The 14,561-nt window shown below is 41.0% G+C and overlaps 1 protein-coding gene across 1 annotated transcript; it reads left to right on the top strand.

Moving 5' to 3' along the window:
- The first annotated feature begins 3,797 nt into the window (after window positions 1-3,797).
- Window positions 3,798-13,328, top strand: QPCT (glutaminyl-peptide cyclotransferase). The gene is made up of 6 exons (XM_009637209.2): window positions 3,798-3,940; window positions 6,400-6,681; window positions 9,274-9,450; window positions 10,268-10,367; window positions 10,811-10,927; window positions 13,013-13,328. The coding sequence occupies exons 1-6, from the start codon at window positions 3,866-3,868 to the stop codon at window positions 13,156-13,158; spliced, it is 897 nt and encodes a 298-aa protein (XP_009635504.1). The 5' UTR covers window positions 3,798-3,865; the 3' UTR covers window positions 13,159-13,328.
- Window positions 13,329-14,561: the final 1,233 nt, after the last annotated feature.

The following is a 14,561-nucleotide window of genomic DNA, read 5'->3' as shown; positions in this document are numbered from 1 at the left end:
TCCTCGCACGCTTGAAACGTCAGCGATGCCTTCCACGCCGGCTGGGAACGGGCAGCGGGCGCAGTAAGCCTTGTCAGGAGCAGTTAGTGAATTTAAGGGGAAACCCAAACAGGGCAAGAGGCATCAAAATCCGAAATGATTTTTCATGTCACATTCTATTATACTCCAATTTTCAGCATGATTACGGTGATTCAGAGGACAGTGACTGAGAAAACAAATGGCTCTTCCAGCAGTGATGCACATTTATCCAGGAAAACCAAGTAGGAATGGTGTTGAATAGCTACTGTGTGATTGTTTTGAAAGGATATAATATTTTAATATGTCGTACAGCCATACTATATTGTTTTTAATTCAAAACTTTGTGTGAACTAGCGAAAAAAGCAATCTTGAGATAATGTTTAATGAAGCAGTATTAAGCAGCAAAGCCCTGATTTCTCTGTGTAACAGCTCTTAGCAGACGATTATGAAACACTAACATCGTTTCTTCGTGAAGAACCAAACCACGTGGAACGTGGGAGAGCACACAACTGCGAATTTCATTCAGTTAAAGGGTTTGGGAATCTCCAAACAGAAAACGTACTTTTAGGGCCCATCCCCAGGTGTTTGTAGAAGAGCTGAACTCAAAGTCCAGGCAGAACGGACAACTCCACCGACGCGGTGCACCCTTCTCTTCACCCACAGATTGCGGTCTAGGACAAACTGGCAAAACAAAGCTGCCCTCATACGTTTCCACTCACTTCCCCTTGGTCGTTCCCTTTCTCCTTGATTTCATTCACTCCCCACTCAAATAAGTGTTCAGTAGGGGTTTTAAGAATTAAAAAACCTGTCATTCTGTTCTGTTAATTCTATCTTGCTATATATATATGACATGTATCTCATCTATAGACTACGTGTCAGTAACATAACACATCTACGATACTCATAATATATGTACATGTATAATATACATACAAGAGTATGCGAGGCTAAATCTTCAGTCACATCAGTCAACGTACAAGCGCGTAGCCTCCTCTGTGAAGCCCCCTCGAGCCACACCGACACGCTCTTTACCTCATTCCATTCCAGCTAGTCAATCTGCTGGCCAATGGCGTCCGCAGCAGCACCTAACCGCAGAACCATAGCATCTGAACTCCTCTGCCCCTGCAGGCGCTAACCAAGAACCACTTCCTCTTATCAAATTCTTGTCCCTTGACAACGTTTGTCCCCTAAAGGGATGTGTGAGCCACAAGTTGACAGTCTTACAGTGCACAGACCTTCCCTTCCTTCTCTCATCGAGGAGGAGGAATCGGGTCCTAAACTTAGAGAGTTCTTAGAAGCTAACTGCCACGGGCATCGAGCCGAAATACACCAAAATCAGCAAGGTAAGCGTGGGCTGCTTTTCTGTGCAGCTTAGCCCTGTCAGAAATACGTTGTTCTGCCTCCCCGCTGTGGCCATGGAGGAAATGGAGATTGACCAACACTGTAAGGAACGAGCCCCCTACAGATCTCATTCTGCTTCTCTTGTAGTTTGTGCCCACTTCCGTAATTCCTTTCACTTCCCAGATTTGAAGATATCTCTATTATTAGAAACAGGAATCTATTCCTCTCTTCTGAAGCATTTTCATACAGATGTACTTCAATAATAACAATGTTTCTTTGCAAAGTGATTAAAAGACCACCATTACCTGGCATGCTCTACATTAGAAACAAGACGATTCCACGTTCTGAGCCCTTCACTTGCTCAACTGAAGGCATATCGTCTGAACTTCCTTAATTAAATTGTCCTCCTACACTCTTCTGAAGTGCGTAGCTTTGGACTTTCTCCCTCCTCTTACAGCCTGTTCCCTCCTAAACAGAACAGCTCCCTGGCAGCATTTTCTCTTCTCTGTGCCTTTTCTACATCGGTGTAAATTCCACTGTACTGAACATTCAGTCTTTCAAAAGGCAGTTTACGCGTCATCTACAATACAATTTCCAAATCTGTAAAAGTTCTTTACATCAGCTGAAATGCAGTTTTTCTTTAGCCCCTGCCTAAATTTGCTAGCGTTAGAAATGTTAACTGCATATCCTAAAATTTGGTGTCCTCGTCGTCTTAAAATTCAGCTTCAAACTTAAACACTATATTAAAATTGGCATCGTGGGATTCAATGTCCTGTGTCACCCCTCTACTTAACTTCCCTAAGTAAACTGAAGTGGAATTAGCAGAAAGGTCCGCACATTGACAAGCAGCTAGGAAAAGGGAGGAGGGTAGAATTAAATGCTTACAGTGAAGTCTTGAAGATACTTGTGCTTGTGCCTGGTTTGCTCAGCGCACACATAAATGAAGTAGAAAAGATGATGAATAGTGAGGCAAAAAACCCCATTTTTAACAATATTTGTCAGTCAGGGTAATTAAGATAACAGGTCATTATACAGGACTGCAGGAGATCTCAAGGTCAGTACACTTTCTGGCCAAATAAAGAGTTTCAGGAGTCAATTCAGATAAATGTGAAGTGACGCACGTGAGTGGGAAAGGAAGGGGAATGATATATTTTTTTTTTTAATGTATACAATGATGGAGGGAGTTAGAGTAAACACATCTGTGAAATGTCAGTTTGATGCAGCTGCAACCCAAAAGCAAGTCAGTTAAACAGTTTTAAGAAAAGAAAAGAATAAAATAGAAAATACCATTATCGCTAATACTGTAAGCCATGGTGCGCTTGTGTTTCAGTTTCCCTCCCTTTCCTCATCTGAAAAAGAATGAGGTAGGTAGGGTACGCTGAAGGACAGCAAGTCTGATCAGCCATGTAAGGCAGTTCTGATCAAAACAAATAAACAGACCGGGATTTTTCAGTGGGAGAAAGAGAGGAGGGAAGCCTCTACGATAGAAATAAGGAACAGATATGATAGGAGTATCCTATGATAGTGCCTAAAATAGGAATCTATAGAAACAGGAGCAGCTCAGGAAGTTCCTGAGGAGACAATTGCTAGAGACTGGGGAGGTTCAAATCAGGTGCCCAAAGGGGCATTTGAGATGCCCTTGGGGATCCCACCCCACCTGGCATTCAGCTACCACCCCAGAACAGCACAAGGCTCTTGCACACCTTTGACGTGCATGTGCCATCCCCTCGAGGACACCTCAAGCATTTTAGGTCACCTGAAATAGCTCTAAAGGTCCGTGCTCAGGCAACAGAAAAGCAGCAGCTTGGGAGGTAGCTAGCGTTACTAGCTGTTGTCACAGGAGACAAGCTGCCAGTTCTGAGGTTAACCCATGTGTCACAAAGCTGATGTCTACCCCAGCCAGCCCCAAGCGAGCTGCGCTATGCCGCGCAGTCACACCAATACCGCCGCAGCGGGCAGGCGCCACGACGACACAGCTTCACTCTTTCTGGGACAGAGCTAGCTTACGCATTCCTTTGCGGTACTGCACCTCGTAACGTAGACACAGCATAAAGCTAAACGTTACTAATGAAAACAAAGCTTCTGGTGAAGCTCATTTGAAGGTGGCATAGTTGCAGACATGACTGTGTGTATGTAGAATTAAGATGGTAGAAAAGAGAGAACCCAATCATGGGTTGAGATTTTACAGCTGGTAGGTAAAAATTTCTCCCATGTTTTTAACACTAGTATAAATTGCATGGAAATCAAAGATACAGAAGCCATGGAACTTAAAGATGTCAATAATTTTTGAGATAAAAGCTTTTCTTAAGATTACTTTTTGTTGTCAGTAAATCAAAACAGCATAATGTATCACATTTACTGTAATTCTGAAGAAAGCCATGCTCTAGTGACAGTTATAGCTATGGCAATCTTTCCCTTTTTCTCCTTTTCACAGTATTCTCACCAACCAAGAATTTTAGATTCTGAGGCTATTCAAAAAGTTGCATCGAACACAGATGTTTCTGCAATGTGGGAGAATGACTTGCACCCTATCCTGATAGAAAGATACTCGGGATCGCCAGGCAATTATGTCGTACGACAGGTAAGACAACATTTCCTGAAAATCTCTAAGAACACGCGTTATCTCAATTCTGGTAGCGCCTTTAGCGACCACTAAGGGGACAGACACATTCCTTTCCTTTGGTAGGATGAACTCTATCGTCATTCGAGTCTAGACTGCATAGAGCCTACATGACACACCTTGCACTTAACTGACATTATTTCCCAGGTTTGCATAGCACAATGAAAAAAAAAAAAAAAAAAAAAAAAGAGTTAAAAAGAATGATTTTTAAATTTATGTTTTAAATTAAAAAGCTCACCTCAGGTTTGGCACCCAAAATACAACACAACAGTTGTCCTTTCCCTCACACATGCAGGCTTGAGGTCAGTGGTTCAAATCCCTTGGGATTTAATCCCTACACAGGGACTAAATAAATGACAACCCCCCTGCCCTTTTTCTGGAGAGGTCCTATGCTGTTACGCTCCCCTGCAGTGTTGCCTCAGATGGGCGTACCAACATGAAATGGGATCAGATGGGCAGGCAGATGAAACGGTCAACATGAGGAAGTGCAGCACGGGTCCCAGTACCACGCTAGCTCCGCTGGCCCAGTGCACTAACGCTGGGCTAGCATATCCCGATCGCACCTGGCCCCAAGCCAGTAAAAGCTCCAGCACGTTGTGTTTGAGCCATGAGGAGCTACCACACGACTGGGCTGCTGCCCTGTCGGCACCTCTGCTCTGCACTCACGGCGTGGGCATCTTCAGGACTGTGTGCCGTGCGGGCTCGGGATTACATTAGCCAAGTGGGAGACTAGAACAGTGGTACGGCCGACTTTTCTAGAAGACATTCACAACATCTCACTGGGCTTCCCCTACCCTTTAGGCAGTGACTCAACAGCTCCAAGATAGCCCGAACTACAATAAGTTTATTTGCCACTCTGCAATGGGTAGGCTGGAAAAATGCAGCTTTTTTTTATGCTTTGTGTGTGTGTGTCTGTGTGCGCACGTCTCTATAGATTTAGTTTTGTGGTTTCTTAGTGATACCCTGGAAGGCAGCCAAAGGAAAGGGGAAAAAGCAAGAAAAACAAAAAAACAGCTGAGCCTAGGCTAGAAAACCACAAATCATGTTCAAAACAGGATCATCCTGTTACAAGGTAACGCCATATACTAAAGTAGGCCCTCACCAAAGGAAAAAAAGACGAGTCTTCCATTGTAAAAGCACAATGGAGTTTGAAATGGATGACATTTCTTTGTTAAGACACAGAAAAAGCATCAGACTCCTTTAAGGGAGAAGGCTAGTGCCAGTCATGGCTAGTGCGCACTGGGAACTCCATCCAGGCTTATATAGTCCCCTTCATCCATAACAGACGTCCTTTGCTCTGCCTACAGATAGCGGATAGACCATACAACGCCAAAAAAGCTTTCAGAGGGCGACCACAAACAAAATGGAAGCTTGTTCTAGCGGTAAAATTTATGGCAATATTCCCACTGACTTCACTAAGAGCAGGACAAGTCTTCAAAGTCTATTTTCTTTTTTCCCCTTAGAGACTTTTCCTAATGTTTATTTAAAGAGAGAGGAATCTGCCTTGAAGGCGCACTCTAGGGACCCATAAAAATAAGTTGCTCAACAGAGATGGCCCTGAGTTAGCCAGAACTTGTACTAAGTATAACTGGGGTTCTTAGAGGTATTCTCTTTAGGTAGGAAGATACCTAAAATGAATGATCTCGTTTATAGATTCACTGTCTTATTTTTTATCTTTACATGGGCTACACTTACAGGATTTCACTTTTAAAATGTTGTTCTGAAATGTTTAATTCTCCTTAATTTACAGGAATCAGACTGTCTCTTATAGCCTTGTAAACAACTTACATCACTTGAAAGGCAGATTTCTCACAGAAGCTAAAAAAACTGTAACACCCCCCCACACACACAAACAAACAAACCAACCAGCTTTTTTTTTTTAATTTCTCACAGATGCTGAAAAGCTGTAACCCCCCCCCCCGCCCCGAAACAAACAAACCAGCTTTTTTTTTTATACCGCTGTGGCATCTATGTGTGGTCATTGTCAAAATAGCCACACCAAGTTCTCTGCAGCCAGTTCTGACATATAATTTAAAGGCACAACTGAGTTTACATTTGAAGAGGTAAATATTAAACCTGTCCTGGGTACACCTGAAAAAGCACTGGCCTGGAAACTTCAGAGATCAAGATCTTAATGTGTCACATAAATGGGCAATCATTCAAAGCACCCTCAGAATCCAAAGACAAGAGTCAGAAGGGGGAAATGAAAAGCAAATGAGCCAGTCAAAGGCTCAGGTAGCAAAGATGTTGCTTATTTTATATAGTGACATTACATTTTTTTCTATAAAATTTATCTTTTAAAAATACCGTGAACTTACAGAAATAAGCTTAAGTGCCACTATTAATTAGCTAGTGACAATTTGTCTGCAACATCTTTCCAAAGCAAGCAATATTAATCTCATTTTGTTTTTTAATTGCAGCATATCAAGTATCGTCTTCAAAGATTACAGGCTGGTTGGGAAATTGAAGAAGATACGTTTCAGAGATACACACCATATGGGTATCAAACATTTTCAAATATCATCAGCACTCTCAACCCCTCTGCAAAACGCCATCTAGTACTCGCTTGCCACTATGACTCAAAATTCTTTGGACAACAATGGCAGGAGAGAGTGTTTGTAGGAGCAACTGATTCAGCCGTGCCTTGTGCTATGATACTGGAGCTGGCACGTGCCCTGGATAACAAGCTTCAGTTAATCAAGGTAGTTTGCTTGTTCCGTTTTCGTTTGTTTTTGCAATAGCAGTAGGCCTCAGGGCACTTCCATGTTCTCTCCCATTGCATGCGTGCCTGATTCTCTGGTCACCGTGCCTATAGTAAAGCTTCCACTGACTTCAAGAAGAGAACAGAGATCTGTATCTACTACTTTAGGGCCCATTATCACATAAAAACTTCTGATGCAAAGGGTGGCTATCTAAAAACTATCTAATATATAGGATGTAAAAATAACAATTTATACATGAATAATACATGTTTCATAGACTTGGCGAGATATAATCCTCCTTTCTATTTAAAAGGCACAGAACCCTACTCGGAAGCTCCTATCGTATCCAGTAACATCTAGGATCATTGGCAAAGTTTTGTTGCTTTCCGAATCTTGCATTTTCAAAACCTTTCAGTTGTATTCTGTTTTGGGAGACAGATAAACTCATTGCTGTGCAGGAGAGTTACACTCATACCCCTCCATCCTGTAATGATTTCAAGCTTTTCTTCTCCCTTTATCAATTTGAATAGTTTATTTATGAAGCGAGTGATGGCTGAATATAGGAAAACAGTCAAGTAATAATATAATATTGTCAGTCTGCGTTACCTGTGCTATGAAAATCCACGCCAAAGCGCTGCTGCCGTTGCTGGGCACAAAGATCGGTTGATCCTACAGGCTCTTAGGATTACAAGCTTGTAGGATTACAGATTCATGAGTGCCACCTACAGGTTCAGTGTTTACAATTTACAGAAGAATACTTCATATACTAACAGCTTTCACAGGAAAAGGTCTCTCAAACGCTTTACAGAGTGTGGATAATACACTCAGCTCAGGTGTTAAGATTACTTGTCAGCAGTTGTTTCCAGAAAGTGATTTGGTGCCTTCTGACATTAGAATATTTAAGAATTAGAAGATTAAGAATATGCCAGTGTATTTAGTCACAAAACGAAGCACTCCGGTAATAGGTATGCTTTCATTTAGCAGCTTCATTTAGAATAAATTTGCCTGATGATTATTTATGGAACAACCTGCACACCAACTTAAAGACTGGAATGTTTTGCAAGTAATACATCATTTTTTGATTAAATTATTTTACCATGTAAGATGACAGCATTTGACAAAAAGGCAATCTAATTACTTTGCACAGGCTACCATTTGTACAGTCTGTTAACAAAATATACTTTGGGAACCATCTGCTTAATACATTAGCTATGACCTTTTTGCTCTGCTCATAGTAACATAACAGACTTCATTATGTTTTCAGCCAAATCTATTTATACTTTGACATGAAGCTGTGATTTTTATCTTGATGTTTCTCCAGTTATATAGAGTAAGTTTAAATTAAAGGGCAGGCATCTCTCTACATTATTCTGACCTGGGAATATGTTAAACAGTAACAATAATAAATACAAATACTACGTTCTAAAATTCAAATGGTATTAATACAGTTTTCTCCAGAATGTAATGCAAAATGGCTGCTATCAAGAGCTCTGTCCTGTGCAAAGGACAAAGGGCAGCCAAGCATTGCCATCGGAGAAATCCATATATCACTGCGAGAATAATCAATATCATCTTGCCTCTGTGAGCGACATTTTAGAGAAGTTTTCCACTGCTGTTTATATTGGATCACCTCCAGCTAGTTGGGAGTCGTAGCCCATACAGGACATGACTGTTGCCAGTGACCCCACCTTTTTAACCACATCATGCACTTTCACTTGAAGTAACATTCATTCATAGAGGGGTTAAAATATTTATGGCAACTGCCAAGGCTACAGTTCCCAAAACTGTTCATATTGCGGAACCAAACTGGGTTTAGCCATGTTGCAGATTATTAGGAAACGCTGCCAGTGCAAACAAGGCTTCAGTTCACAAACAGAGAGAGAAAAAAAGGTTCCTTCTACACTGGGAAGAAATTTCACACAGATGCCTCCTTTGTGACCTTAAATACATTAATCGTATATATATATTCTCAGTTTTTACTGCTGTGATATTTTTGGTTGTTGAAGGGGAAGGGTGTATGTACTGCACTCTCTGTGCTTTGGTTTTTGGGTTAAGTCGCCTGGGTGGTTTTGAGTCCCCCTGAAGGAAAATAAATGGTCGTTCTTCTCATGACTGACTGCTCTTTGTCCCTCAGAGAACCGTCAGCTTTAAAATAGATAATTCACCTCCACTGATGCACAACTGTAGCAGAGATACTACTCTTTTGTGGCGCTACCAAGTAATAATATTAGCACTCACATCAGGTGTTGTTGCTAACGTGTCTCCTCATTATTTGAGATGAAGTTTCTGCTACCTGGTTTTGCAGACCTGCCTCAACAAACTCATTGCATGTCCACCAAAGTCAGAAATGAAACTTTTAACCACAACCAAAATGATACCAGACTGGAGGACATGTCACCATGCTAGATAAGTAATAATGACTGATCACTACCACTATTACACCATAACATGTGTTTAACAGCCATGGGTAGGTTTGCATAGGGTATCTTGAAAATATACCCCTACTGATGTTGCTTATATGACTACAGTATTTGTCCTTTCTTTAATGTTCTGGCCAGAATTGGTTATGTTACTTTTAACTTACTCCAACAGACCAGCTCGATGTCAAGACCAGACCTTTCACTTCAGCTCATTTTTTTTGATGGTGAAGAAGCCTTTGTCCGGTGGTCCCCTTCCGATTCCCTCTATGGATCTCAACACTTAGCTCAAAAAATGGTATCTACTCCACATCCACCTGGTTCAACAACCACAAATCAGCTTCAGGGCATAGTAAGTAGCTTTCACCTCTCCAATGAGTAATAGTAAATTGCATTTTTTTTTAATATTTAATTAATAAGTAATTGGCCAAATTCCCAAGCAACCACAAACCCCACCAAAGTTAAAGGAAGAAGCAGACTTGTGGAAATTTTATGAGTTGTGATAAAACAGAGAGTTGGCAAGAGCTTTTCAGGTGAAGCTGCTTAGACCTTCTCCAGGCAAGTATGAGGAAGAGTCACAAAAAAATCAAAATACACAAATTTATGAGAATATAAATTAGGATACCCACCTTCTTCAAGAGAGGCAATTGGAAGAGGTTAGGAAAGAGCACAGACATAATATCGGTCTCTGAACAAATCTCCCCCTAGCTCAGCGCTAAACTACAGCAAGCTTTCTGTTTTCCTTTGATTCCTACTAACATTCTGGTGTTCTGCTCCCTTCTCCCTACTGCCTTCTAGTTTCCCTCCTCACTGCTGAGACACTTTTCTTCGGTCACCGTATCTTGTGACTCATAAAATGTCTTTCCCTTGACAGGCTTTGTTGTTCTCTGGGGAAGAAGCAATTTCCTCTTCTTTCTCCCCACCTACCATAGTTTTTCTTTTAAAGGGATATAACATACAAACTGCAAACAATGCCATGCAGTCCGAAATTGGGTTGTGCTAATTAATTCTTCTCAGGCACCACAGTAGAAAAGCCAGATCTTTGGCTGGAGCTATCAAAGACCTAATCATGACCTATACAAGAACCAAGAGGTTTCATTGCTGCTGCTGCTGTTGATGGTGGTGTAGTAATGTAAAGAATTCTATATTAAAGATTCTTTCTTCTGTAGGACCTGCTTGTATTGCTGGATTTAATTGGTGCACCAAACCCAGTCTTCCCCAGTTATTTTCCAAACACCGTTGGATGGTTTCAGAGGCTTCAAGCAATTGGTAAGGAGAGGGGTATGGGCTTCTGACGAATTTGAAAGTTTAATGTGTAGTTTCTGAACATATTCAGTCCCATAAATGAGATTTTTAGATTGTTTTACAGTTACAATATTTAATAATGTAAATGTTAAATTTGGTGCATCTTAAACCTATAGGAAGATTTTAATATTTAATGAATAAAATAAATGAGGAAGATCCCAAGACACTTGGAAGCCGTGAAACAAATACTGATTATCACTCTGTGACTCATGGGAACTGCTTCATGTCTGTGTTTTAGTTTTCACTTCTGCAAAAATACTAAAAAAATGCAAAAGACAGTCACCAGCTCCTTCTTCTTCTTTCACGTGGACAAAAGCTTCCACATGAGAGGAGAAAATAATTAAAAAGTGCTAACATGCCTCATATTGTCCAAAAGTCGTAATAATCACTTTCATTGTGAATTACAGAGCAAGAGCTACACAACATGAATCTGTTGAAGAGTCACCCTGTTGAAAGGATGTATTTCCAGACTACTTTACATCGAGGCTTGGTTGAAGATGACCACATTCCATTTTTATTAAGAGGTACCAAAAACTGTTATATTTTAAAGAATAAGTTCAGTAACAAACGCATCATTTAGTGAATGAGCAAGTGCATATGAACCTGTTTTTCAAGCTTATTTGCCCCAACTTGAGGCTTCCAAATCCAACTTTACACAGGCCAAGAGTCACAGCTTTGAAAAACATACCCGAACATAAGCAGTGATAAAACATCCCCATTATCATTTTGCACGAGCACAGCTCCAATGGCACACAGATAATGGCAACTTCTGTCACCAGTAATGTCCTACAAAGATAAGCAACTCTGATCCAGTGGGATATCACTGGATATACTGGACACCACACTAGCCAGCTAGTTACTATTTCTAGGAGCAGCAAAACACTCCAGGGTGTTTTCAAACACTACAAAAGTCTCTGAAGATCTGTTGTCAAAGTTACAGTAATGCTCACTACTGCCTGTTTAAATTTGAAGGCACCGACTCCTGCAAACCTCACACACTCAAATTAGAAGTCTTCATCCCTAAAGAGAATGGAGATTCACAGCTGCCAGCTTGATGGGTGGGAAAGGTGCATAGAGCAGCCAGCAGAAATAGCACAGGACACACAATATGCCGGAGATCCCTCCTGGAATTAGGCACATACCTGAAACTGGGATTCCCTACCCAAGCATTTCTCCTGGCAGACACCTATGCCATGGCCTCTGACTCTGCGTTCATTCTTTTCCTTTGGGATGCGATCAAAGAAAGGGAAAGCAGTTGTACTACTGCTGCCACCTTGTCAAGCTACAGGTCAGTGATTAAAGCACTTGTCCGAGCTCAGGATGCGGATCTGATGGCCTTCTCTGTTCAAGCACTCAGAAAAGCATCTTCAAAACTAAGGTGGGTCAAAAAAGGGTAGTAGATAAACTCTTCTGGTTGGAGTTTTCCACTGCACAGCAAGGACTACAAGAGTCATACTGCTAGAGAAGGGTTAACCAAAAGGAACGTAACACTAAGTTCAATGAAGAGGGTATCTACCTAGGAAAGCAGGAAGGTATCTTCATATCCAGCCCCTAATTTTACCATTGCTTATGCTTGGTTAACTACTCAGTAATGTAAAATGGGTACACAGCTCTGGAAGCAGGCATGAGAGCAGCTACACCTCTCCACTTCCAAGCAAGTGCTCTCTTCACTGAGCTATGGTTACTGTCTCCTGCTCAATGGCTCTTCAAGTCCATGAATCTTTCATCATTTTTCACACCATGGCAGGGCCCAGATCCAACAAAACCAACACAGCCATCACATGTGTGTCCAGGGATATCAGAAGTCCTACATGGGAGAAGTTGATAGGGGAAAACAATGACTACACCTTTTCTAATAAAGTGATTAACACCTAGTGAAGGGAAGAGATTCCTTAGTGGTATGCAGCTGAAAAACGAAAGAGGAAAAGCAGTAGAACAGGAAAGAGGCTGGAGAGAAACAGTGCTCCCCTCAAAAAGCGATCAGGAAGCAGAAGACTGATTTAACTCCTCTTTTACCTAGAAGCTGCAGTATGTGTAAGGGGGGGAGAGGGAGAGATATGCAGTGATACAGATCCTTCCAAATGGAAGTTCTTTTATCTGAGGATAACAGTGGTTCTATTTTACAGAGTAAAAATACAGACACCCTATTTTACCATTTACGGAGAGGACTAAAAAATGCTTCAAAAAGTGCTCAATCTTATCACGGTCACAAGAACATGGTAATCAGTTTTCAGTTTGGGGAGCTGCAGTGGTTCCTCTGCCCTTCCATAGCTCCTAAATACAGGATCAACAACTACAATGCAAAGGATCTCAGAAACAAAAAAGCAAGCATCACAGTGAAACCGCTAGCTACAGATGCCTTAAAAAAACAGGGAAAAGTACTCAAAGGGAAGGAAGGTGCCAGTTTTGGGAAACACAATGAAATGGATGGGCTGCAGTCACAGGCTTCAAAAAAGATAAGGTAAAAGGAAGCTGCAGTGACACACACTCCTCTATAAAGTAAGCTTATTGAGTAGTTACCTGATTCTGTTGCTAAATGGTGACGTATCAACTGGCTTAACAGAACTGCTCCAATATTTCTTCTCTAAATTTCACTTTCTTCCTTATAGGGGTTCCAGTCCTGCATCTGATTCCATCCCCTTTTCCTGCAGTATGGCACACCATGGAGGACACAGAAGAAAACCTTGACAAAACCACTATCGACAACCTCAGCAAAATCCTGCAAGTGTTTGTACTGGAATATCTAAACCTGTGATAGACAAAATGGCAACAAATCGTACTCCATTCTACATACTGTTCGGCCACCTTCACATTTGCTATTGAATTGCATTGGAGAGCACTAAAGTGAAGCAAAATATAATGATAGCTCTTGCTAGACTGATTATTGATTCAGCTGTTCCTGGCCCAATGTTCCATGTAGCCAAATAAGATGGCATGAAATAAGAATTACTTTCAGCCTGGAAAGAATTTGATCTTTCCATGTCTTACCTTTGAATAAAAAAAAAAAAAACCAGTATTTTCCCACATTGTTATCACTGTTTTATGTGACATATTAAGATCCCAAGAGGGAATGCCTCCCGCCTTCAGTGTTACCTACAGTTTTTACAAGGTGTGATCAACTGGTGCAGTGTTCAGCAATGGAAATTTAGACATTATCAAAAGAGACAAAAATCACACTTAAACTTCTCCTTTGGGTTGAACTAAACTGAAATGAGTTGCTAGAACTCCTGACACACAGAAGGGATTTTTAACTCTCTGCTCCTTCCCCTAGAAGAAGAGCTGCAAGGGCTCTTGCCTGCAGACAGCAGGCCACCAGGAAGCAGAGAAATAACCCAAATTCAATCTTCTCCTTGTCGTTTGTTGGACACTTTTTGATGGAGATGGGTGGTGGGGACTCATGCTAAGAGGAAGGTATGGGGAGTGTGGGGGGGAGTGTTCCATTGTGTTCTGACTGCAACACAGCAGATGTAAGCAGAAGAGTAGGTGGTGTGTGGGAGCAACGCCCCAGCACACACCATTCATTCATGTGAGAATCATTCACAGTTTGACCCACAATAAAAAAAATATATATATACCTGCTGGTTTTAATAGAGATTACATCAGAAGTAATCATAGGAAAGCAATCACTTTAGAAATTATAGTTTTATATAATTTTAAAGGCAAAGTGCTATCTATCAAAAGTATAATATGAGAGTCAGAAGCAAGAAGACAGTTTAAGCACCAAAAAGTAAGGATGAGCTGTAGCCTAGATCAGAAAAAGATACTCACCAGTTTAACAGCCCTGTGCTTTCACATTCCTTACTGCAATTATTCAATAAATTTAGTGTAACACTCTAGCAGAAATCTAGCCTGGAATGAAATCAATAGAAGACAGAAGAACGGTATTCAAAAGCTACCTACAGAATTACTGGTGAGAAAAAGATGATAGCGTTTGAAGAAAAAAAAAAAAAAAAAAATCAAGCTGGTAGAGGATGAACTGAGGAAAACCAAGTCAGTATTTTACTGCTCTGAACTTCTTCCATTAGGAAGTTCTATCCTGGGCAAAAGGAAATAGGCTATGGGGTTTTAGGCATGCCACATTTGGCCTATATTTTACCATTTTCCTAAAGCAAACATTTTTGAACCTAAGACAGTATTTACATACACTATTTAAAGTCT

Source organism: Egretta garzetta, unplaced genomic scaffold (genome assembly GCF_000687185.1).
Source record: "Egretta garzetta isolate BGI_Z169 unplaced genomic scaffold, ASM68718v1 scaffold130, whole genome shotgun sequence".
Lineage (NCBI taxonomy): Eukaryota > Metazoa > Chordata > Aves > Pelecaniformes > Ardeidae > Egretta > Egretta garzetta.
The sequence above is the reverse complement of the archived record's forward strand: the minus strand, read 5'-3'. Positions and strand labels throughout refer to the sequence as shown.